Below are 21,875 nucleotides of genomic sequence, written 5' to 3' on the forward strand. Positions count from 1 at the left end.
ACGTCTTCCCGTGGAACGACATCGCGACGAAGTCGAGTTCCGAGAGGTGCTTCACGACGTCCTCCGCCTCGGCGGGGTCCGACACGAACACCACCGCCTGGTGCTGCTTCTCGTCCGTCAGCGCGTCCACGAGCGCGTCTTTCCGCTCGTCGTCGCCGCGGACGTCGCGCACGCGCTGCTGCAGCTGCGGGTGCGTGTCGCCGAACCCCGACGAGCTGATCCACTTCATCTTTTCCATTCTCTCCTCGAGCGCGCCGAGGATGGGTCCCTCCTCGCGCATCGTCGCCGCGGCGAAGCAGAACTGCACCTTCGCGCCGAAGCGGTTCACGCCGTCGTCCTGATACGCGGCGCGTATGACCCCGGCGACTTCGTTCTCGAAGCCTCTGGAGAGCATCTCGTCCGCCTCGTCGACGACGACGTGTTTGATCCGCCCGGGCATGACCCAACCGTCGCGCATCATGGACAGCAGCCGCGCCGGCGTCGCGACGAGTATCTCCGCCCTGCGAAACTCCGGGATGACCTCCATGTCGCCCGACATCTTGCTCCCCTTCGCGCCAGCCTTGATCGCGTGCCCGGTCGTCGCGGCGCGTCGGATTTCGTTGGAAGCTCTCGACCCGGCGTCGTCCGCGGCGGCGTCGCCGACCTCCGCGATTTCCTCCTCGGACGCGCCCTCGCCCGCGGCGGCTCTCTCCGCAGCCTCCCTCGCCGCCGCCCTCGCGGCGCGCACCGCGGCCTTCTCCTGGACCTTGCGCTTGATCGCCGCGGTCTTCGCCGCGCCGCGCGCTTTCGGCGTGGTCGGCTTCAGAAGCTTCTTGTCCTTCCCGAGGAGGGAAAACACTCCGGGCCTCGGGAACTCATCCGTCTCGACCCACTCCGCCGCGAGCTCGGCCATGTACGCCACCTGCCTCCCGAGCTCGACGTTCGGGACCAAGATTATCATGGACGGGCAGCAGCGGCCCTGGACTTTCGTGCCGCCGCGCCCGGGCGCGCCGATCGCGGCCACGGCGGGGAGGACGTACGCGAACGTTTTTCCGCTGCCAGTCTCTGCCAACAACACGACGTCCTCGCCGCGCGAGAGCTCCGGGATCGCGAGCCGCTGGATCTCCGTCGTGCGCTTCAGCCCCGCCTTCTCCATCGCGCCGCACATGTGCGAAGGGAGGCCGGCGCGCGCGAACGCGTTCGACGGCTCCGGCGCGGCTTCTAATCGTTTCGCGAGCGGCGCTTCCGCCGCCGCGGCGGCGGCCGCGTCCCGCGCCGCGCGCGCCACCTCCCACGGCCGCAGGCCGCCTCTCTTGTACGCCGTCTTCGCCGGCTTCGCTGGCTTCTCCGCGATCGGTCCGGCGTCGTCGTGCGTCTCGACGACGGTCGCGGTCGTCTCCCCCCGCGCTTCCTTCGCGCGGGCGCTGAGCTCCCTCTTTTGCTTACCCTTCTTCAGCGCGTTCGTCTTCCCGCTCTTGCCCTCGCCCATGAACGACGACCACCCACCGAGCTCGTCGTCGTCGCTCCACACGTCGTCGTAAGGGCCGCGGTTCTGCGATGGAGGAAGGAGAGGAAGATGGCCCGGGGGGCGGGCGGTGAGCGAGAGCGAACGAATCGCATCGGCGGCGGTGAGCGAGGAGACGAGCGAGCGAAGAACGAATGGTCGAAGCGGTGCCGAACGCGCGAACGACGCGCACCTTCGTGCGGTTCTCGCGGTCTTGACGCTTGCGGAGCTCCTGGAAGTTGATGTTTCGCTCGGTGTCGCCGTAGTCGTCGTCGCGATGCGACCCGCGGCCGCGCGCGTCGTCGTCCTCGTCGTCGCGCGCGCGTCTGTCTAGGCGCTCGAATCGCGAGTCGGTCTCGCCCCATCCTCTGCGGGGGGGCGCCGCGCGAAGCGGCGGCGCGAGCGCGACGCGCCGCGCGTTCCCGCCGCGGCGCGCCGCGGGAGCGTACGCGCGAGGGCGCGAAGGCGGCGGCGCGCGCGCGACGTGCGATGCGATCGCGGAGCGCTCCATGACGCCACCGGAGGACCCTCGCTCTCGTTCTTTACTGTGCCGAGCGAGCGCTTTACGTGAGAAAAAGCGAAAAGGGCGAAATCTGTATACGCGTACGGAGTACGCACACTTCAGCAACAAAACGCATACACATACCTTCGGGGCAATCCACTCGCGCCTCGAGGGTTTCAGGGTTTCAGGGTTTCGTGGTCGCGCGACGTCACCATTGCGCGCCGTATTCGACGCCGCGCGACGCACACGGTCCGCGAAACGCACGTCGAACGCTTAGGTTCGCGTGTCACGTATCACATCTTCCGTGAATAGCCTCCGGGAGCATCCGCGCGCGACATGTCGTGCGTCACCTCCGCGACCGTCACCGGTCTCGTCGCCGCGGTAAACGCGAAATGCCGCGTCTCGCGCGCGACGCCGGCGAGCGCGCTCAGCGCGCGCGTCGCCGTCGCGTCCGCACCCGCGTTCGCGGCTCCTCGTTCCGCGGGTAACTCCCGCGCGTTGTCCATGACGACGTACGCGGCGAACCCGCGAGGGAACTCCGGCGGCTCGCGCCGTGGCCTCACGAAGTTCGTCGAGCGCGTGAACGCGCCGCAGATGAAGGACGATCTTATCCCCTTCCGCGTCGGCATGACGTGCAAGGTCGGCGTGACCGTCGTCGAGGGTGGGAAATCTCGCGTGCAGCCGTACGAGGGCATCATCATCGCGATCCACCGCGCGGGCGTCGCGACGACGATCACCGTGAGGAAGTCGTTCCAGGGTTACGGCGTCGAGCGCATCTTCCCCATTCACTCGCCGCTGTGCACGTTTGAGGAAATTCGCGGCGCGGGCAAGCCGAAGGTCCGCGTCGCGCCCGCGCGTCGTCTCTCTCTCTTTTCTTTTTCTTTTTCGCGCGCGAGCGTGCGCTGGATCGCGCGTCTACGTCGCGTCCGTCGAGCGCGCCGACGCGCCCGCACGCGCGCGCGGCCGGCCTCGTCGGCGGCGGGCGGTTCGTCCGGCGCCGTCTAGCTAGGGGGTTTCCGTTTCCGCCCGCCCGCGCGCGCCCTCGCTCGCCGACGCCGCCCGCTGACGTCCCGCCTCCTCCCTCACCCCGCACGCGATTCACGACGACAGGTTCGCCGCGCGAAGCTTTACTACCTCCGTAACTTGGTGGGCAAGCAGGCTAAGCTCAAGATGCGATTCGTGGCTAAGAAGGAGGGCAAGACGAGGCACGAGGTGAAGATGGAGGCGCTGCAAGCCACGAAGGCGGCGGCGGCGGCGGCGGCCGCCGCGGAGGCGGCGGCGGCGGAGGCGGCCGCGGCCAAGGCGGAGGCGGATGCGGCGGCGGCGGAAGCGGCTCCGGCTGAGGAAGCCGCGGCTGAGCCCGAGGCGTGAGCGAGCGGGCGAGAAATAATTCATTTCATGGAGCGGAGCCCCAGAGCGAGCGGCGGGTCCGGTCTCTGTACATGTATTAGACGCGTTTAATGCTAACGATTGAACAAAACGACCTCTCGCGCTCCAGCGATCGAGACGCGACGCGACGCGACGCGCGCGAGAAGAAGAAGCGTCGCTCACGCGTCGCTCGCCTCTCGCGTCGAACCGGAGGGCCCTCGATGATAACCGTGCGAAACGAGGTGACGAGGCCAGCCTTGGATAGATTGACGAATTAATAGACCGCCAAAACGCGCGACGGACAGCTGTGACGTCGCGTTTTTTCGGTTTGAGTTTTCGCCTCCTCGGACCGCGACGCGCGCGCTTCCCTCCGCACAAGTCCACGCGCGAGCTCTCGAACGGCGTCCGCGCATCGTCTCGCCCGGACACGCTTCTTCCCGCGTCGTTCACGCCAACGCAAGAAGCACCGCAGATCTCGCGCGCCATGGCCGACGACGAGAACCAGCAGGTCACGCTCATGTCCTCTGACACCGAGAAGTTCATGGTCGATCAGGAGGTCGCGTTGTACGTCCCCGCCCTCGTTCTCTCGCGCCTCTCTCTCCTTCATCGCGTCCTTCCCCTTCGTCTGAACCCTCCGCGACGTTTCCCACGCCGCGTCCTCCGTTCACGCTGTTCGCTGACGCCCCGCGGTCGGATCTCGCGTTTTTCCCTCGCAGCGAATCTGAGACCATCAAGAACATGATCGAGGGTGCGTCCTTTCCCGCGCGCTTCGCCCCACCCCCTTCGCGCGCCGTCGATCCCTCGCGCGCGCCCCGTCCTCGCGACGTCCCTCAGCGCGCGCGCTCGAACCCGAGACTCACGACGAATCGCGCCCTGCCTTCGCTCTCCTCCGCAGACACCGGTGTGGACGCGCCCATCCCGCTTCCGAACGTCTCGTCCAAGATCTTGGCGAAGGTGATCGAGTACTGCAAGTATCACGTCGGGGGCAAGAAGTCGGAGACGTCCGAAGACGAGCAGAAGACGTTCGACTCGGAGTTCGTCAAGGTGGATCAGGCGACGCTGTTCGAGCTCATCTTGGTGCGTCCGCGTCCCGTCTCGTCGCCGCGCTCGCGCTCGCGCTCGCGTCTCGACGAGGGGAGAAAAAACGCCCTTTTGTCGTCCCTCGTTGTAACTGGAGCCTGGTTTCTAATCTCCTCTCTCCGTCCCCGTCGTCGCCTCACCCTCAGGCGGCGAACTACTTGAACATCAAGTCCCTCCTGGACCTTACGTGCATGACCGTGGCGAACATGATCAAGGGTGCGCGCTCGGTCGCTCGCGCGGCGACCCTCCCTCCGCGCGCGTCTCTTCCTTTTCGCCCGCTGTCGCGTCGCGCCGATTTAGGGTTGCCTCCTCACCGCCTCTTCTCTTTTCCCTTTTCTTCGCTCGCGCAGGCAAGACCCCGGAGGAGATCCGCAAGACGTTCAACATCAGGAACGACTTCACCCCGGAGGAGGAGGAAGAGGTCAGGCGGGAGAACCAGTGGGCGTTCGAGTGAGCGGCGCGACGACGACGACGGCGGCGACGAGACGGGCCCCCGGGCGGCGAAGAAACCGTTTGAACGAGCGAAGAACGGTCGAGAGCGAACGGACGACAGACGACGAAAGAGAAGCGTAGCACACTACGATAGCACGACGACGACGCGGGATGTAATGGACGAAAGACGACGCGCGCGAGTGAGAGAAATCATCGAAGACATCGCATCGCATCGCGTCGCGCGCTCACACGTACGCCCCCCCTCCCGCGGCGGACTCGATCGGCGGCAGCGTCACCGAGAGCTCGATCTCCGCGCGCTCGATCTCCGCGTCCCCTCTCTTCGAAGTGCTCCCCGCCATCGTGTCCGCTCGCACGGTCCACGGCCCCGCGCCGTCGCGGACGTCGTCCCCGATGCTCTTTAAATCCCCGCTCTTGATCAGCGACACGATCGCTTTCATCATGAGCTCGAAGCACTGCAGCTCGATGATCGCCGGCCGCGTCACCGAGAGGCTATCCTCGGCGCCGTCCGCGCCCTTCTCGACCGCGATCTTACAGAACAGCGGGAAGTACTTCGCGTTCGCGTCGGACTCGCCGATCATCGGCGCGAGGTCCCACGCGTTCGCCTCCGCGGCGTCGATATCCTCGAACGGGGTCTCGAATATCGACCCGAACATGCACGATTGGCCGCCGTCCTCGCCGGCGCCGGCGTCGTCGTCGCCGTCGTCGCCGTTCTCCATCTTGTACGCCCTCATCGCGTCCTCTACGGTCTTGTGCACGCTCAGACCGAACGAGCCGCTCTCGGCGTCGCCAACGACGGATCCGTACGACGTTATCTTCATCGCGACGTCCTCGCGAAGGACTAAGCGGTACGCGAGTTGTATCGGCCGCCGCGACGCGATTTTTTCCCACGGCGCCGCGCGAACGAAATCCGCCGCCGCGCCGAACAACGACGCCCCGAAAGCCGGGGTGAACCCGTCCACGGACTCCATCAAACCCGGCAAGTGCTGCGTTCCCCACTCCTGGTTCGCCGGCGCCATGTTCGGCTCGATCTGCCCGCGGATGATGTCGTTCACGAGTTGCGGAGGCACGGGCGCGAACGAGACGTCCGACACGCCTATCGCTTTCAACCCTTCCCGGCATCCTTCGACGTATTCGCACGCCGTCTCCGCCGCCCACTTCGACTCGTCGCCCAGGTGTAAGCTCGCGGTCGTGGTGTCCGCGAATCGGATCGTCTTCGGGCGCGCGGGCTTCCGTCGCTCGCCCGCTTTCGACGTGTTCATGAGCCGCGGGTGCGTCATGCAACGGCGTAAGAATCGCAAGACCGTCTCCGCGGTGGGCTTCTCCTTGACGACGTTCCCCCCGGACGCGTCCTCGGGCGTGTCCCCGGGCTCGCACGCGAGGAACGCGCCGTCGTCGGTCGACACGACGAGCATGAGGTACGGACGCACCGGCTGCTCGTCGTCGCCGGGGATCCACGCGCGGAGCTTGTGGACGTAGAGCTGCCATCGGCCCGATTGCGGCAGCGCGTCTATCGACTTCGGCATGGCGCGACGGGACGACGGACGGCGCGCGCGTTCGCCTTGGACGCGGGAGCGGGCGCGGGCGCGTCGCGTGAGCGAGCGCGGAACGACGATGTCGCGCCGGGGCGCGCGCGGAGTGACGGCGACGGCGCGGCGGTCGCGGTCGCCGTCTTGGGTTTATCCACAACCGATAAAAGTGCAGTCTGCCGAAAAAGTTCGCGACGCGGACGAGCGCCAGAAGCGAGAGGCACGCGGGACGCCCCTCGCGTGGACGCGCGCTCGGACGCGCGGCGACGCGCCTAACCCGTCTGCGGACGCGCGTCTTCGCGACGGCGCGCGCGCCGGCGGCGAAGGACGACGTCGATGTCGCGCGTCGCCGCCGCGGCCGAGCGCGAGCGTTGGGCACCCCCTGGGAAACGTAGTCACCGCGATCGCCCTCTCCGCTCGCGTCGTCCTCCTCTTCCGCGGTCGCGCGCGGTCGCGTCGTCCTCGGAGACGCCGTACCCCGAGGGCGACTGGCGCCACGACGCGCTCGCGGCGTCGCTCGCGGACGAGGGCAGAGTCCACCGCGAGGCCGCGGGGAGGCATCACACGTACGCGCTCACGCTCGCGTACGACGGGGAAAACTACCTCGGATTCCAGTACCAACCCAGAGACGCGAAGACGGTGCAGGGCGAGGTCGAGAAGGCGCTGACGAAAATCACGGGCGAGGACAGGGACTTCTTGGGGATCCAAGCAAGCGGGAGGACGGACGCGGGCGTGCACGCGCGCGGGCAGGTCCTGCACTTCTACGCGCGCAGACCGATCGAGGACCTGGCGCGGTTTCAAAGATCGATGAACGGCGTGCTGCCGCGCGACGTCAGGGTCATGAAAGCGATCAGGCCGCACCCGGCGTTCCACGCGCGGTTCCACGCGGTTCGAAAGACGTATCACTACTACCTCGACACGCGGCTCACGATGGATCCGTTCCTTCGACGGCACGCGCTGCACGTCGGGTGGAACCCGCCGGATGTGGAAAAGTTACGACGAGGCGCCGAGTGTTTCGTCGGGACGCGCGACTTCTCCGCGTTCTCGAATAAACCCCGGGACAAGACGCTCGTGCGCGACCCGGTCCGGACGATATACCGCTTCGACGTGAACGAGCTCAAGGGCGACGGTCTGTTGCGGCTCGAGGTCGAGGGGAACGGCTTCATGTACAAGCAAGTCAGGAACATGGTCGGCGCAATGATCACCGCGGCGACGAGTAAAAAAATGCAACCGGCGGACATCGCCGCCATGCTCGAGGGGAAGGACCGCGGCGTCGCGCCGATGGGCGCGCCCGCGCACGGGCTCTTCCTGCACGACGTCGTGTATCCTCGAGAGCTGTTAGAGTGGGTCCCGCCGGACGACGACGAGGAGAGTAGCTCCGAGGTCTGAAATACTAAACTAGGCTTAGGCGAACAGAACCTGACATCATCAGCTCTCAGAATCCCGCCAGTCCGAGATTTTAGGCGCGAACCGAAGCTCGTCATCACACGCGACCCGCGCGTGGCGAAGCGGACGCACGCGGTGTCATGGCGTCCTTCGCCGTCGCGGGCGACTTCGTCGACGACCTCGACGACGACGAGCCCGAGGCGTGGCCGGAGCTCGCGCAACAGAAGCTGGACGAGTCCCTGCGATGCGCGATCTGCCAAGACTTATTCACGATGCCCGTGTCCCTGCGCTCGTGCACGCACTCCTGTGCGTCCCCTCCCGCGGCTCGTCGTCCTCATCCTTCTCCTCGTCCACTTCTCTTCGCGCCCGCGCGGCCTCGCGTTCACGCTCGCCGCGACGCCTCGCACTGACCGCGTCCTCGCCTCGTCTCCCTCCCGCCGTCGTCAGACTGCGCGCTGTGCATACGTCGCACGCTGAATCAGTTCAAACGCGAGTGCCCGACGTGCCGCAAAGAGGCGTCGGAGGAGGACCTGCAGCCGAACCACGCGCTGACCCTCGTCGTGAGCGCGTTCAAAGCCGCGCGCGCGGACTTGCTCGCGTGCGCGAGGGGGAAGAAGCGCGTGGTGACGCCGCCGCCGTCGAGCGCGACGCGAGCGCGAGGGACGAAACGCGGCACAACAGGGCCGGGTGCCGATCGAGCCGATCGAGAGGGACGGAGGACGACGTCCCCGCCCGCGCCCGCGCCGGCGACGGAGGACGCGACGGCGCGGTCGACGCGACGGTCGACGCGACGGAGCGCGCAGGCGGCGGAGCCGACGACGACGACGAGCGCCGCGGCGGCGAAGAAGACGCGGTCGGGCGCGAGGGCGGCGGCGGCGGCGGCGGCGGGCGGAGGAAGCGGCGGAGGAAGCGGCGGCGGCGCGGGCGGGAGGACGACGCGCGCTCGGAGGGCGCGCGCGGTCGAGGTCGCCGCGGAGGAGGAGGAGGAAATGGAGGAGAAGGAGGAGAAAGGCGGTCCCGACGACGACGACGACGACGAAGGAGAACCCACGCCCGCGACGGCGGAGGACGGGGGGGACGGCGACTTTGACGCGGACGCGGAGGAGGAGGAGGACGACGACGCCGTCAGCGAGTCCGAGTACGATCCCTCGAGCCAACCCGCGACGAACGCGAACGATTCGCGAAACGCGCTGCGCGCAGAGGTCGTGGACCTGCTCGACGACACCGCGGAGGAGATGGACGACGACGCCGGGGACGTGCGGTGGGGGGGCATCGCGCGGAAACGCGCGAAAAAAGCCGCGGCGGCGGCGACCAACGGGGAGAGGCGAAACGCGACGGCGACGAACGCGACGACCCCCGGGAGCTCTGGGCGCGGGCAAACGCAAAAGTGCCCGATCTGCTCCTCCATGATTTTAGAGGGTTTGATGAACTCGCACATCGACGTTTGCCTCACGAAAGGGCAGGCGGGCGCGAGCGCGGGCGGCTCCGGCGGGAACGGCAACCAAAACTACGCGGGAGGGAACCCTCAGCCGTTCGCTTCCGCGAACGGCCCCGCGTCCGCGGCCGCGATTCCGAAGCTCCCGAAGCTCGTGTACCACATCATGAAGGATAAGCCGCTGAAGAAGCTCCTCGCGGAAGCGAATCTCAGCACGGCCGGGACCCGCGCGCAGATGATCGAGCGTCACAAAGAGTATACGCTTCGCGTGAACACGTCGATCGAGTGCGGCGTACACCCGAACCTCGAGCAGGTCGCCAGGGACGTGGACAAGCTCGAGCGGGATAAAGCGCGCGCGGGGATGATGACCGCGGCGGCGTCGAACGGCCTCACCGGCGCGGTGCCGACCGCGGCTAGCGCGGCGAACGCCAAGTCGGACACGTTCAGTCGCCTCATCGCGAGCGTCCGAGAGCGGCAGCCGGCGAAGGAGAACAAGCGGCCGTCGTCGTCGGGGGAGGACGACACCGCGATCTCGGACGGCGACGAGGGAGCGGCGGGGGTCGTCGCGGAGGTAGGGGACGAAGACGTCGACGTCGTCGGCGCGGAGATGTACGAGACCGAGGTCGTCGGCGCGTACCCCGAGACGGAGGAAGTCGCGGACGACGAAAACGACGACCGCGACGACGACGAGCGAACGACCGCGGGCGAGGGCGGCGGGGAGGACGACTCCGCGGACGGCGCCGTGGCGGACAGCTGGCACGACAACGAGGAGTACCCGCTGTCGCAGATGCCGCCCAGGCGCGCCGTGGTGTGAGCGGCGACGTTCGTAGACGTATTTCGTTCCCTTAGCAGCACACTTTGGACGAGTTTAATAGATTTGCGAGGCCGTCACTGCTTCAAAAAGAGGTTTCGGAGGCTGTGGGCACCGCGAAAAATAGAAAAGAATTCAAAGGAAATCAAACCGCGGAACTAAAAACACATAGAGTACGAGTACGTGTACACGTACGTACACTCGCGCCCAGCCGCCCACGGCAGTGTTGAAATTCTCCACCACGACAATGATCCTTTCATCGGCTGCCGCACCCACCCGCGCGCGTGCCCTCGTCGATCGCGATGGCCGCCGGCCGCGTCGACGGCCGCGTCAGCGGGCTCCACAGAGGCTCGAATCTCACGGTGAACACCGGGGGACGATCCTCCCCCGGAGGCGCGAGCGCGAAGCCGACGACGTTCGACGAGTTGAACCGAATCCTCTCAAGCCGCGGGAGCTCGCTGTCCACGCGCATCAACAGCGTGCTGCAAGTCCTCGACGACAACCGCGACAACCTCCGCGGGTTCTTCAGCAACTGCTACCAGACGTTGTTGTGGCAGATCTTCAACTTCGACGACGGCGCGAGCGGATGGCTCCAGTCCGTGTCGAGTGGGAGCGAGCGCGAGGCGTCGATCTTGCTCGACTTTTTGTCCCCGAAGGGTGCGCTGATGAAAGCCGTCTTCGCCGCGGACGCGGACGGTCTCATGCAGTTCGCGTTCCCGATCGAGCGCCTCCCGGAACGCACGCAACGACTCCTGCGAACGAACCCGGCGGGCTTAAACGCGAAGCCGCCGTATCGAGGGTGCGTGCAACGCGACGCGCAAGGACGCTTCGCCGTGCACTTAGGTTTGTATCACTACTTCCTGTTCTGGTCCGCGTACTACGCCTGCTCAGAGGCGCGAGGGACCGGGCGACGGTACTCGCGCTCGCCGGCGAGGAACCAGTGGCGCGTCGCCGACGCGGCCGCGATGCTCGGGGGTTTATACCACGGCGGGGACTCCAGGCGCGTGCATCCGTATCGCGAACTCTTGCTGTCGCACCTCCGCTGCTTCCTCCCGCGAGGCGGCGCGGGCGCGGGGAACGGGTCGTGGGGGAACGGCAACGTCGGCGCGTGGACGCGCGCGTCGGAGGCGAACTACCGCGGCTCCGGGAGCGTGAGCCAAGGCGAGATGCTCGTCAGCATATTCATCGAGTTCTGGTTGCCCGACGGCGACGTCGCGAATGATTCCGCGAGCGTCGGCGGCGTCGGCGCGCGATCGCCGTTCACCCCCGGCGGTCTGCAGCGCGGCGGCGGCAGCGCGGGATCGATGAACGCTGGGTTCTACGGCGTCGTCGCGTCGTCCATGCAGCGGCAGTACACGTATAACCCTCCGAACGAGGATTTGATAAACGCCGTCGTGTTGCTCGCGACGTATTTGTTCGCGGACGCATCGCCGACCGCCGGCGGAGGACGAGGGACGCCGAGCGCGGCGACGCCGCCGAGGGACGCGCTGGAAGGGATGTCTCCGAGATCCCCGAGGTCAATATCGAAGCAGCAGCTCACGCCCGGGAGCGCGTCGATGCGCACGCCGCCGTTATCGTCGCCCGCGGGCGTGGGGGCGACGCAAGACGCGCGCGAGGAAGTCGAACGCGCGAAGGAGATGCTCCTCAAGCCTCTGTACACGTTCCTGCGCGACGCATTCACGCACTGGCCCGCGGAGAGCACCGCGAGGCTCGGTCCGTTGCTTAACCTGTGGGTGACGTACCTCACGCCGTGGACGCTGAGCTTCCCTGTGCCGTCGCGATCGAGATCCGGCGGAGGCGGTTCGCCGTTGTCGCGCGGGATCGAAGCCGTCGCCGCGGCGACGTCCGCGGAGAAGAAGTACTCCTCTCCGAGCTTCCTGGGCGACACTTCGCCTTTGAACGTGTCCACGTCATCTGGCGGCGGCAGAAGAGGGCAACCGACGAAGCGCGCGATCGACGTCGATCACGTCCTGCACAACATCCCGTTCTACAACGAGCTCATGAAGCACTTCCTAGAGCTCTGTTGCAAACGCGTCCCCGTCGACGCGGAGGGCACCGCGACGGCGCTGCTCAGCGTCCTCCAGGCGTTCGCGTCGTGTCCGGAGGTTCTGCAGCTGATCGATGACTTCGAGGAAGCGTACAACGCTTTCGTCGTCCGCGATCCGTTCTCGCCCGCGGCGACGAACGCGGAGCCGCCGCCGCCGACGCCGTACGACGCGTTTTATCCGTACGTCAAGAGTCAACTCCTCGAGATGGATCCCCCGGAGCAGACGCCGGACGCGGTCGGGGCGATGTCCCCGAGCCCGATCGCGACGCGCGCGGGGATGCGCAGTCCGATGTACGGCGCCGCGGCGAACGCGAATCCCGCGGTCGTTCCGAAGCTGTCGATGTTCGCGCTCGACCAGGAAGGGCTGCCGCAAGTCGCGCTCGCGCTGTTGCATCGCCTGGACCGCGACGTCGCCGCGCTCGGTCCGAACCACCCGCTGCGGTCGAGACTTCCGAGGCTGAGGAAGGCGGCGTTTAAGGTGTTTCGTCTCGAGCGTCTGGGCGAGTCCGCGACGATGTCGCCGAGCCCGGGGGCGCACGCGGACGGATCCGCGAAAGCCTCGGACGGCGCGGGCGGGGTTCGGTCGAGGAGGGGAGGCATCGGTTTTCAACGCGCGTCTTTCGACAAAGGCGCGCGCGCTTTGTACACCGGTGACTGGAACACGAGACCGATCACGAACCTGGAATTTCCACCGCTGGCTCGGCTTTTGATCGCGATTTCAGAAAATTTGAACGATGCTCTGGCGCTCACTGGCGATCAACGGATTCAGCTTCGAATTTTGTCGGAGTACGGAACCTTGCTCGCGATTTCGATTATCGTGGCTTTCTTTTGGATTTTGTTCTTCTGAGCGGGGAGGAGCTCTTTCTTTGAAAATTTAGCTAAAATAGCTTCTAGGCTAAGGAATGAAAAATGTTTAGAACAACTCGAAGAGCACTAACGCGATCGAGAATAAAATACCCGCGAGCACGGAGACACGCGCGGCTCCGTCCTCGCAAACCCCGCACAAACCGGACCGGTAACAGAGTTCGAAACCGAGGTTTTTATCGTGATAACTGCACCAGCCGGATGGTTCCTGAATAGCGAGAAAATTCTCGGCGCACTCCGCGGCGTTTATTTCGTTTAATTCCTCGTCGAGAACCTCGAAACCACTCCCGTCGTCGATCATTATTTTCGTGTGCCACCGATTACACTCGCAGTACGGCGAGACTTCGATTTCCGGACTGTAAACGCACGTTCCGTTCCCAGAACAAGGGCGCTTCAAATTATCCCAAGGACACATATGTTGGCACCTTTCGCCGAACCAAAATTCGTCGCACAGACAACCAGCACTTCCGGTAGCGCAAGTCCCGTGCCCAGAACAAAGCTCGCCAACGATTGCACCATCGACGCTTTCTTCGTAAACGCTGTCTGGGAATTTCGCTGAGTTGTGGTTCTCCAAAATAAGTGCGAGATCCTCAGCCGTTCCAACTGGGCAAGCAAATTCACAAGCGAGGCCAGAAGTACCAAAAGGACAATCACAAGTCGCGAGAGTCGCATCTTCCGGGTCGTTGCACGTTCCAATTCCTGAACATTCTGTCCCGACTTCATTAGCAGGACATGTCGACTGCGACATCGCAAACATCGCTCCACCAGCCGCCACGGAAACGAATCTGAAATTCTCCGTGCTCTTCACAAAATGCATGGGCTGGTCCATCTTGTGAATGAAACCTGTCATCTCCAAATACGGCGCCCCGCACTCGCATTTTGTGTTTTCGCCAAAACCGACACATTTTCCTTCGTTCACCGCGTCTACACTTTGAGTACCCGTCACCCTTGGTGTGTATTTGCACGTTCCTTGTCCCGCGCAGTTGCATTCGCAGCCGACGTTCCAGAAATAGTTCGCGTAAGGATCCGCAGTTGTATTTGATGTGGAGGTCTCTTGGTTGGTTACTACCGGTGTTGCAGCACCGAAGGTAATTGCAACAGGAGCTGGAGGTAACGGTGGAGCGCCTACAAGAGGGTCACATTGACCGGCGGCGTCATAATCATGCACGCAAGGACCACAACCACAAGTGCCCATTTGTCCTTTCGCGTTCGTTCCCCACACATAAACATTCCCATTCTTCGTCAGCGCGATGGATTGAAAAAAACCGGCGTCTACTTGAATAATTCTGTCTTCTCCTCCGTCCGGCAAGCGGATTTTTCCCGTGACTTGGACGTTGCGAGTCACTTCTCTCGTGACATTTCCAACTGTTTCCGTGACAACCTCTGTCGTTCCGTAATCCCAATGTTTCACGCGTTCCGGCACGTCTATCATTTCCGGCACTCTATAGTTTTGCGTTTGATAAAACGCGTCCGGTTCCTGTTGTAGCGACAAGTATCCGTGTCCCAACTGCCCGAAAAAATTATCTCCCCACGAGAACAAGTTTCCGTCGTCCGTGAGCGCGAGCGAGTGATACGAGCCCGTTTTTATCTCAATAATGACGGGGTTGCCCGCGACCGCTGCAGGAGCCGGGGGCGGAGGTGCAAAAATCGAAGCAGACTGCGGCGGTGAAGGAGGGTTCGGAGGAGGCGGTGGAGGCGGTGGCATACTCGTCGTGATAACGAGAGGTCCGACTCGCACTGGAGCGACGTGGCGGTTGTAGTACTTTCTCGTGTAGTTGTCGTACTTGTTTGGTGTGTAAACGTCCGTGTAATCCGCGAGCTTGGCGTATTCCTGCCGGCTCCCTGGGAAATTTCGGGGTTTAATAATTCAAGGTCAGTCGCGTTAAAAAAAATTCCCTCGATGTTTGATTTTCCGGAATTTCGCTTTCGACGAGAAATTTTTTTGTTCCTCCAGCTGAGAGAGAAGGAAGAAGAAGTCCAGATCTTCCGGTCCGGGAGCGCGGGAACCTGGACGCGGGAACGTACCGATTTGACCGTGAAAATTATCCCCCCAACCGTAAAGCACGTTATCATTCGTCACCGCCAACGTGTGCCCGCCGTCTAAGACCAAGCTCCCGTCCGCGGCTTCGCCCGCGAAGTGTCCGCCAACGGCGATGAGTTTCATCTGCGGCATGAATCGATTCTCGTTCGTCTTGAATATCTTCGTCGGCTTCTTGACGTAATTCAAACACGGGTCGTTCCCTATCCCGTCCTCCCTGATGCATCCGCTCTGACCGAGCTGCCCCTCGTTGTTCGCCCCCCACGTGTACACCGCGCCGCCGAACGTCAGCGCGGCGTTGTGCCCGCCCGCGCTCGAGACGTTTCGGATCGATTCGCCGCCGATGTCGATCGGCGTCGGGATGGACGTCCACGGCACCACGTCCGGGTCTTGGTCGATCCCGAGCTGCCCCCACCGGTTGCTTCCCCACACGAACACGCGCCCGCCTTTCACGACCGCGACGGTGTGCTCTAAACCGAGCGCGACGTCGATCACGGGCTGCTTTTGCCCGTTCCCGTTGTACAGCTCGAGCAACGTCGGGACGAACCGCAACGTCGTATCCTCCGCGTTTCTCACGCCCAAACCGAGCTGCCCCATGTCGTTCCTACCCCACACGTACAGCGCGCCCTCCTCCGTGATCGCGACGACGTGATTCTGCCCGGAGACGATCCTCTGGAGGTTCGCGCCGATCTGCTCGAGCGCGGAGAAATCGATGGCCATCACGAGCTGCGGCTCGCACGCGCTGCCGTCGAACTTCGGTTGCGACGCCTGCGCGGGTGAACGTATCGGGGGTGCGGGGGGACACTCGTCAGCTTAGTGATGCCATCGCGAGAGAGATTCGAACGAGCAGAGTGGAAGAAGAGACGCGCCTGTTTCTCCGCGTGGTTGATGCCGAGCTCGCCGTATCGATTGCTCCCCCACGCGAAGACTTTCCTGTACCCCGTCAGTCCGTCGCTGAGCTTCAACCCGGTGAAGTCCTGAGCGCCCGCGCGGGTGAAGAGGCACGCCCCGAGAAGCGCGACGAGGAGGAGGGGCAGGACCCTCGCCCCTCTACGCGGCATCGCCGCCTCGTGGCCCGCCATGTGCGTCCGTGCTATGGGTGGGCGCGAAACTTTTTCGTTGTTTGGTTTCCCGCGTCCCCGCTCTCTTCTCGCGTTTGATTTTCGGTGAATTTCCGCGGCATTTTTCGCGAAAAACCGCTTGCCATGCGTTTCAACTTCGCGGCCCGAGGCAGCCCGGGCCCCGGTCGAGAAGAGAACGAGCTGGGAAGTTTCGTCCGCTCCGGTCGCGTCGACTCCTCACTCGGACACGTCGCTTCGCACGCGTCTCCACCACATGTCGACGAAGTGAACTCGACCGGTCGCGAATGGCGAGGCGCTTCTATCAAGTCGCGAGGTCGCTCATCGAGGCGAACCGGTCGCCGACGATGAAGACGCTCGACCTCCGCGGCAGCGCGGATCTGCTGTGCGTGAACATGATGTGCGAGAAAGTGGGCGAGGCGTGCATATGCAGGCTGAGCCGCGTGTTAGAGAAGAACGGCACCGAACTCCGGTCGCTGTGCTTGGCGGACAACAAGTGCGTTTCGATAGTGCTCGGCGTTTGCCTCACGCGACGTCGACTCACGCGAATCTCCCCCACCCCCCTCCCCCCGACGCACCCCCTCCCGAAGTTTGACGCAGCTCCCGAGCAGCGTGTTCGATCTGAAGCATCTGCGCGTTCTGGACCTGAGCGGGAACGCGTTCACGTCGATCCCGGAGGACGTCGTGAAACTCAGCAGCTTGAAGGTGTTGGACGTGACCGGGAACCCGATCGAGGCCGTGCCGAAGGGCGTCGCGAGGAGCTTCTACGGCGCGACGGAGATTCGATGGGACGGCGCGGCGTCGAAGACGGAGTCGCGACTCGCGAGCCGCGCGCGACGATCGGAACGATAGCCCGCTAGCTTGATTAATAGAACCTACGAGTAGACGCGTTAGAACCCGACGGACTTCCACTTCTTCTTCTCGAGCGCCAGCCTCAAGGTCTTGATCCTCGCGCGCTGCGTCTTCGCGTTGTTCGGGCTCTCCACTCTCCCTGCAGTCCGATACGCAACACGGGAGAACTCGCCCGGCTCGAAGAAGAACTCCACGTCGTCGATGAACCCGAGCCTCGGGTCTTTGTACTCGACGTACAGGTAGTCGTCCAGTTTCGTCACGATGTTCACCTCGAACCCGTCGCAGTCTGTGTTGTTGACCACGTCCAGAAGCTCGGCCATGGCTTCTTTCTGCGACACCGGGTTCCTCGCGCGTTCTTCCGGGTTGTACGTCCACGACGGCACGAAGTGGCTGTCGTCGTTCAGATCCTCCGCGGTGCTGACGCAGTTCGGCTTCGGCGGGCACAGTCCGAGGGTCACGATGTCGCCGTACTGGTGCAAGCCGAGGCCCGCGGGGCGGGAGTTATCGACCATCCCGCCGAATAAGCCGCCCAACACGAAGACGCTGCTGCTGTTCAGGAAGAACTCGCGTCTGCCGCGCGCGGGTTTTTCCGAGACGGCCTCGTCAGCGCGTCTTCGCGCGTCCGCGACGACGTCTGTGGAGACGCGCGCGGCGCGGAAGCGATGCTGGCGCTGCCGCGGGGCGAGCACATTGCGTCCGCTGCCGCCGAGACGGAACGAGACCGTGGACGTGACGCACGCCGCTGCCATCGTGGAAGTGCGGGGATAAGACCGAGATTTCGCCTCAGAAAACCAAACTTTTTTTCGCTCGAAATCGAAGAGCAACGACCGCGCTCGAGGGCGTCGCGCGGTCACAACGTCTCGCGTCGACGCGCGATTTCCGAGGCGGCGTGCGACGTCGTCGCGTGTCTCGCGGGGAGGTCGCGAGCGCGTTCGTCGCGAGCGAGCGCGAAGAAACGACCGCGCGTCGGGTGACCGGAGTGAAGAAGAGACGGCACGATGGAGAAAGCCGTCGAACGCCTCGCGGGGATGCAGAAGTACCGCGAGAACGTCAGGAACATATGCGTCCTCGCGCACGTGGACCACGGGAAGACGACTCTGTCCGACGGTCTCATCGCACACAACGGTTTCATAAGCCAGAAGCTCGCGGGGAAGCTCCGGTTCATGGACTTTCTCGACGACGAGCAGCGACGAGGCATCACGATGAAGTCCGCCGCCATATCGCTCCTGTACACCCCGAAGCTCCCAGTCGGCGGCGGAGAGAACGCGCCGGAGCCGCTGCTGATAAACCTCATCGACTCCCCCGGGCACGTGGACTTCTGCAGCGAGGTGTCGACCGCCGCGCGGTTGAGCGACGGCGGCCTCGTCGTCGTGGACGTCGTCGAGGGCATCTGCGTGCAAACGCACGCGGTGCTACGACAGGCGTTCGAAGAGCGCCTCGCGCCGTGCCTCGTGTTTAACAAGCTCGACCGGCTGATAATAGAGATGGGATACACCCCGCAGGAGGCGTACGAGCGGATGCGGAACCTGTTGTACGAGATAAACGGCGTCATGTCCGCGTTCGTGTCCGAGAAGTTCATATCGCAGGCGGACGCGTTGCTCGCGACGTCGTCCGAGGCGCGCGACGACGACCGCGACGAGCCCGAGGTGGAGCTCGAGGACGCGGTCACGGAGGCGGAGCACTCCGACGCCGCGTTCTGCGTCGACCGAGGGAACGTCGCGTTCGCGTGCGCCGCGGACGGGTGGGCGTTCCGCACGGACGCATTTGCGGACATGTACGCGTCCAAGCTCGGGTGCTCCGCGAAAGCTCTGAAGAAAGGGCTGTGGGGGGACTGGTTCTACCACCCAAAGAGCAAGAAGATCGTCGGGAAGAAGACCGCGGCGGGGAAGCTCAAGCCGCTGTTCGTGCAGCTCGTGTTGGATCCGATATGGAAGCTGTACCACGCCGCGGAGGCGGAGAAGCACGGGTATCCCCCGGAAGGGAAAGGTCTGAACGAGATGGCGTCGTCGCTGAAATTAGACGTCGAGGAGAAGGACCTCGCGTCCACGGATCGAAAGCACACGTTAAACGCGATCCTGAAAGCGTGGCTGCCGCTGTCGCCCACGATCTTAGAGATGGTCGCGCACTCCCTCCCGAGCCCGGTGCAGTCCGCGCCGCACCGCGTGTTCCGTCTGATGCCGACGCCGACGCTCAAGGAGGAGCTCACCCCCGCCGCCGCGAAGGAGCTCGCGTCCGCGCGCGAGGCGCTGGCGTCGTGCGACACCACCCCGGGGTGCCCGACGACGGCGTACATCAGCAAGATGCTCGCGGTTCCCGCGTCTGCGGTGCACGGGATGCCGCCGACGAGCAAAGAGACCGTGTTCATGGGGTTCGGAAGAGTCTACTCCGGAACGTTAAAAGTCGGCGACGTCGCGTACGTCATCAACGAATCGTACGACCCGTCCGCGCCCGAGGACGGCGCGTGCCAGGAGATCGTCATCGAGGAACTGTACCTCATGATGGGCCGAGGAATGTTCAAGGTGGACGAAGTTCCCGCGGGGAACATCCTCGCCGTGGGCGGGTTGGACAAGTACGTCCTAAAGAGCGCGACCATCTCGAGCGCGCGGATGTGCGCGCCGATGGGGATGATGATGTTTCAAGTCGCGCCGATCGTGAAGGTGGCGGTCGAGCCCGAGTCCGTGGCGGACATGCCCGCGCTCCTGGAGGGCTTGCGGCTTTTGAACCGCTCGGACGCGTTCGTGGAGGTGGGGCTGATGGACACGGGCGAGCACGTCATCGCGGCCGCGGGGGAGGTGCACTTGGAGCGCTGCGTCGCGGACTTGAGAGAGCGGTTCGCGAAGGTGGAGTTGAAAGTCTCCCCGCCGCTCGTTTCGTTTCGCGAGGGCGTGTCCTCCATCGGCGTCGCGGAGGCGACGACGTCGAACGGTCTGCTCACGATCCGAGCGACGACGAGACCGCTGCCGATTTTTTTCCCGCGCGTCATCGAGGACAGCGCGGAGTCGCTTAAGCAGATTTTACTGAGCGCGCATCACAACGACGTCGACGCGGACGCCGTCGCCGCGCTCGCGCCGGAGATCATGAAGAAGCTCGAGACGTCGTTAGAAGCGGTGAAAGTCGACGACGATGGTCTCGACGGCGTCATACCGAAGGCGATGTCCACCGCGTGGGCGCTCGGGCCGAAACAAGTCGGTCCCAACGTGTTGAGCATCGGGAAGATGCTCGACGGTCCGGGCGGGGGCGCGGTCGGCGCGTTTGGGAAGCCGGTCGTCGGCGGGGCGTTCGGGTTCGAGTCGACGCCGTCGAGCGCGACGTCGAGCGGGAGCAAGTGCGGGCTGGTGAACTTCTCCGATCCCGCGACGGTCGCCGCGATCGAGGGAAACGCGCTGACCGGGTTTCAGATGGCGACCGAGCGCGGACCGCTGTGCGAAGAGCCGTTGTTCGGCGTGAACGTCGTCCTGGAGGCGTTTTCGAAAATCGATCCGGACCGCGGCGAGGACTCGGACGACGGCGCGGGGGAGGATCAGTACGGTCCGTTCTCGGGGCAGGTCATCGCCGCGACGCGGGAAGCGATTCGACAGAGCGTTCTGAAAGCGAGTCCGCGGCTCGTGGAGGCGATGTATCTGTCCGTGATCACGACGACGTCGGAGGCGTTGGGGGGGACGTACTCCGTCCTCGGGAAGCGCCGCGCGAAAATTATTTCGGAGAGCATCCGAGAGGGCACCGGGGTGTTCATCATCCACAGCTACCTCCCCGTCGCGACGTCGTTCGGGTTCGCGGACGAGTTACGGCACAGCAGCTCCGGGGCGTCGAACGCGCAGCTGATGTTATCCCACTGGGAGCACCTGGACGTGGACCCGTTCTTCACGCCGAAGACAAAGGAGGAAAGAGAGGAGTTTGGCGAAGACGGCGACGCCGGGCCGAACATCGCGCGGAAGCTCGTGGACGCGACGCGGCGACGGAAAGGGCTCAAGGTGCGTGTTTCCTTCTTTCGTCTCATTTCTCCACGCAACAATCCACCACGGACCTTGTTTCTATGTACATGTATTAACTTATCGTCGTCGCTCTCGCAGGTCGAGGAGAAGGTCGTCAAGGTCGCGACGAAGCAGCGAACGATGTCGCGCAAGGCGTGATCGCGACGGGAGCCGCGCGGTCGTCAGAAGAAGTTGTTCTTCTTGTCCGCCTGCGCGTCCCTCAGGAGCTTGACGAAGATCGCCTTCGCCTCCGCGGTCGTCTTCCCCTGGTGCTGCTTGTACCCGCCCCACACGAGCTTACCGGCGTAGTCGATCGCGCCTTTCTCGTCCCACTGCGGCTCTTCCTCGGTGCAGTCGCCTTTTTCGACTTGCGATTTCGCGCCCGTGGAGCTGTAGTACAAGTCGGACTTGACCGCGGCGCCGCCGGGTCTGCGTGAAGATGAGATGTAGGAGTTTAGTAACGAACGCGATTAGAACGACCGAGTCGTCGTCCACGGAGTGTGGTAGAAACGCGCGTAGGAACGCGTAGACTCGACGCGTGCATACTTTTTGAAGAGCTTCCACTTCTTCTCGACGGCGTCGAATTCTTTGGCGGCCTCTTCGTATTCCTCGTCCGTGACGTCGGGGATGACCACTTCTTCGACCTCTTTCTCGGCCTGAATGCGTTAACGCGAAAAATTTTAGTGAGAATACGTCGTGAAAGCGAGCGCATCGAGGAGGCACGGGATGAAGTCGCGCGCGACGGGACCGCTCCGTCGACGACATCAAAATCAAATTCAATTCAATCGCGGGCGGAGGAAAACGCTCGCGCACCTTCTCGACCGCGGCCCTGTGCTCGTCCGGGGGGAGCATCGGCGCCCTGACGAACATCTCCCTCCACGGCGAGAACGCTTTCACACCGTACTCGGTGAAGAACCCGGCCATGTCCGCGCGCTGCGACGGTTTCGATTGCGACGGCCGCGGCGGCTTCTTCTCGTACC

The 21,875-nt window shown here is 64.4% G+C and overlaps 11 protein-coding genes across 11 annotated transcripts in view; 8 read left to right on the forward strand and 3 right to left on the reverse strand.

The window, feature by feature from the left end:
• The window catches only part of MICPUCDRAFT_45957 (uncharacterized protein), a gene marked incomplete at its 3' end in the record, with an annotated part of 4,934 nt that extends 3,730 nt beyond the window's left edge, over window positions 1-1,204 (forward strand). The window contains exon 5 of the mRNA XM_003063549.1: window positions 1,121-1,204. Coding sequence (XP_003063595.1) covers window positions 1,121-1,204 — 84 coding nt within the window. The remainder of the gene's footprint in view (window positions 1-1,120) is intronic.
• A 1,348-nt stretch (window positions 1,205-2,552) lies between these two features.
• On the forward strand, window positions 2,553-3,164 carry MICPUCDRAFT_9123 (uncharacterized protein; the record flags this gene model as incomplete). Its single annotated transcript, XM_003063550.1, has 2 exons — window positions 2,553-2,822; window positions 3,096-3,164. Coding segments are annotated over 2 exons (339 nt in total), but the record flags the coding sequence as incomplete, so codon positions are not given.
• A 572-nt stretch (window positions 3,165-3,736) lies between these two features.
• On the forward strand, window positions 3,737-5,077 carry MICPUCDRAFT_36525 (uncharacterized protein). Its single transcript, XM_003063551.1, has 5 exons — window positions 3,737-3,917; window positions 4,070-4,101; window positions 4,249-4,430; window positions 4,580-4,649; window positions 4,784-5,077. The coding sequence occupies exons 1-5, from the start codon at window positions 3,838-3,840 to the stop codon at window positions 4,885-4,887; spliced, it is 468 nt and encodes a 155-aa protein (XP_003063597.1). The 5' UTR covers window positions 3,737-3,837; the 3' UTR covers window positions 4,888-5,077.
• A 33-nt stretch (window positions 5,078-5,110) lies between these two features.
• Window positions 5,111-6,409, reverse strand: MICPUCDRAFT_53410 (uncharacterized protein; the record flags this gene model as incomplete). Its single annotated transcript, XM_003063733.1, has 1 exon — window positions 5,111-6,409. One exon carries the CDS (start codon window positions 6,407-6,409, stop codon window positions 5,111-5,113), a length of 1,299 nt encoding a protein of 432 aa, XP_003063779.1.
• Window positions 6,410-6,973: 564 nt separating this feature from the next.
• Window positions 6,974-7,756, forward strand: MICPUCDRAFT_5846 (uncharacterized protein; the record flags this gene model as incomplete). Its single annotated transcript, XM_003063552.1, has 1 exon — window positions 6,974-7,756. A coding segment is annotated over one exon (783 nt), but the record flags the coding sequence as incomplete, so codon positions are not given.
• Window positions 7,757-7,938: 182 nt separating this feature from the next.
• On the forward strand, window positions 7,939-10,047 carry MICPUCDRAFT_42930 (uncharacterized protein; the record flags this gene model as incomplete). Its single annotated transcript, XM_003063553.1, has 2 exons — window positions 7,939-8,104; window positions 8,246-10,047. The coding sequence occupies 2 exons, from the start codon at window positions 7,939-7,941 to the stop codon at window positions 10,045-10,047; spliced, it is 1,968 nt and encodes a 655-aa protein (XP_003063599.1).
• Window positions 10,048-10,346: 299 nt separating this feature from the next.
• Window positions 10,347-13,609, forward strand: MICPUCDRAFT_53413 (uncharacterized protein; the record flags this gene model as incomplete). Its single annotated transcript, XM_003063554.1, has 1 exon — window positions 10,347-13,609. One exon carries the CDS (start codon window positions 10,347-10,349, stop codon window positions 12,936-12,938), a length of 2,592 nt encoding a protein of 863 aa, XP_003063600.1. The 3' UTR covers window positions 12,939-13,609.
• Window positions 13,610-13,945: 336 nt separating this feature from the next.
• Window positions 13,946-15,590, reverse strand: MICPUCDRAFT_36528 (uncharacterized protein; the record flags this gene model as incomplete). Its single annotated transcript, XM_003063734.1, has 2 exons — window positions 13,946-14,572; window positions 15,185-15,590. Coding segments are annotated over 2 exons (1,032 nt in total), but the record flags the coding sequence as incomplete, so codon positions are not given.
• Window positions 15,591-16,359: 769 nt separating this feature from the next.
• On the forward strand, window positions 16,360-16,721 carry MICPUCDRAFT_53415 (uncharacterized protein; the record flags this gene model as incomplete). The annotated part of the gene is made up of 2 exons (XM_003063555.1): window positions 16,360-16,568; window positions 16,700-16,721. The coding sequence occupies 2 exons, from the start codon at window positions 16,360-16,362 to the stop codon at window positions 16,719-16,721; spliced, it is 231 nt and encodes a 76-aa protein (XP_003063601.1).
• Window positions 16,722-16,974: 253 nt separating this feature from the next.
• MICPUCDRAFT_7531 (uncharacterized protein) lies at window positions 16,975-17,376 on the reverse strand (the record flags this gene model as incomplete). Its single annotated transcript, XM_003063735.1, has 1 exon — window positions 16,975-17,376. A coding segment is annotated over one exon (402 nt), but the record flags the coding sequence as incomplete, so codon positions are not given.
• A 409-nt stretch (window positions 17,377-17,785) lies between these two features.
• Window positions 17,786-21,381, forward strand: MICPUCDRAFT_29848 (uncharacterized protein). Its single transcript, XM_003063556.1, has 3 exons — window positions 17,786-18,588; window positions 18,781-20,895; window positions 20,995-21,381. Exons 1-3 carry the CDS (start codon window positions 17,923-17,925, stop codon window positions 21,052-21,054), a joined length of 2,841 nt encoding a protein of 946 aa, XP_003063602.1. The 5' UTR covers window positions 17,786-17,922; the 3' UTR covers window positions 21,055-21,381.
• Window positions 21,382-21,875: the final 494 nt, after the last annotated feature.

The sequence above is a fragment of the Micromonas pusilla genome (genome assembly GCF_000151265.4).
Source record: "Micromonas pusilla CCMP1545 genomic scaffold MICPUCscaffold_15, whole genome shotgun sequence".
Taxonomy (NCBI): Eukaryota; Viridiplantae; Chlorophyta; class Mamiellophyceae; order Mamiellales; family Mamiellaceae; genus Micromonas; species Micromonas pusilla.

Coding starts and splice junctions, on each gene's coding strand:
- MICPUCDRAFT_36525 (XM_003063551.1), top strand. CDS start 3,838: ATGGCCGACGACGAGAACCAGCAGGTCACGCTCATGTCCTCTGACACC. Junction 4,102..4,248: donor CATCAAGAACATGATCGAGG/GTGCGTCCTTTC, acceptor TCTCCTCCGCAG/ACACCGGTGTGGACGCGCCC. Junction 4,431..4,579: donor CGCTGTTCGAGCTCATCTTG/GTGCGTCCGCGT, acceptor CCTCACCCTCAG/GCGGCGAACTACTTGAACAT.
- MICPUCDRAFT_29848 (XM_003063556.1), top strand. CDS start 17,923: ATGGAGAAAGCCGTCGAACGCCTCGCGGGGATGCAGAAGTACCGCGAG. Junction 18,589..18,780: donor AGGTGGAGCTCGAGGACGCG/GTCACGGAGGCG, acceptor CCAAAGAGCAAG/AAGATCGTCGGGAAGAAGAC. Junction 20,896..20,994: donor GGCGACGGAAAGGGCTCAAG/GTGCGTGTTTCC, acceptor TCGCTCTCGCAG/GTCGAGGAGAAGGTCGTCAA.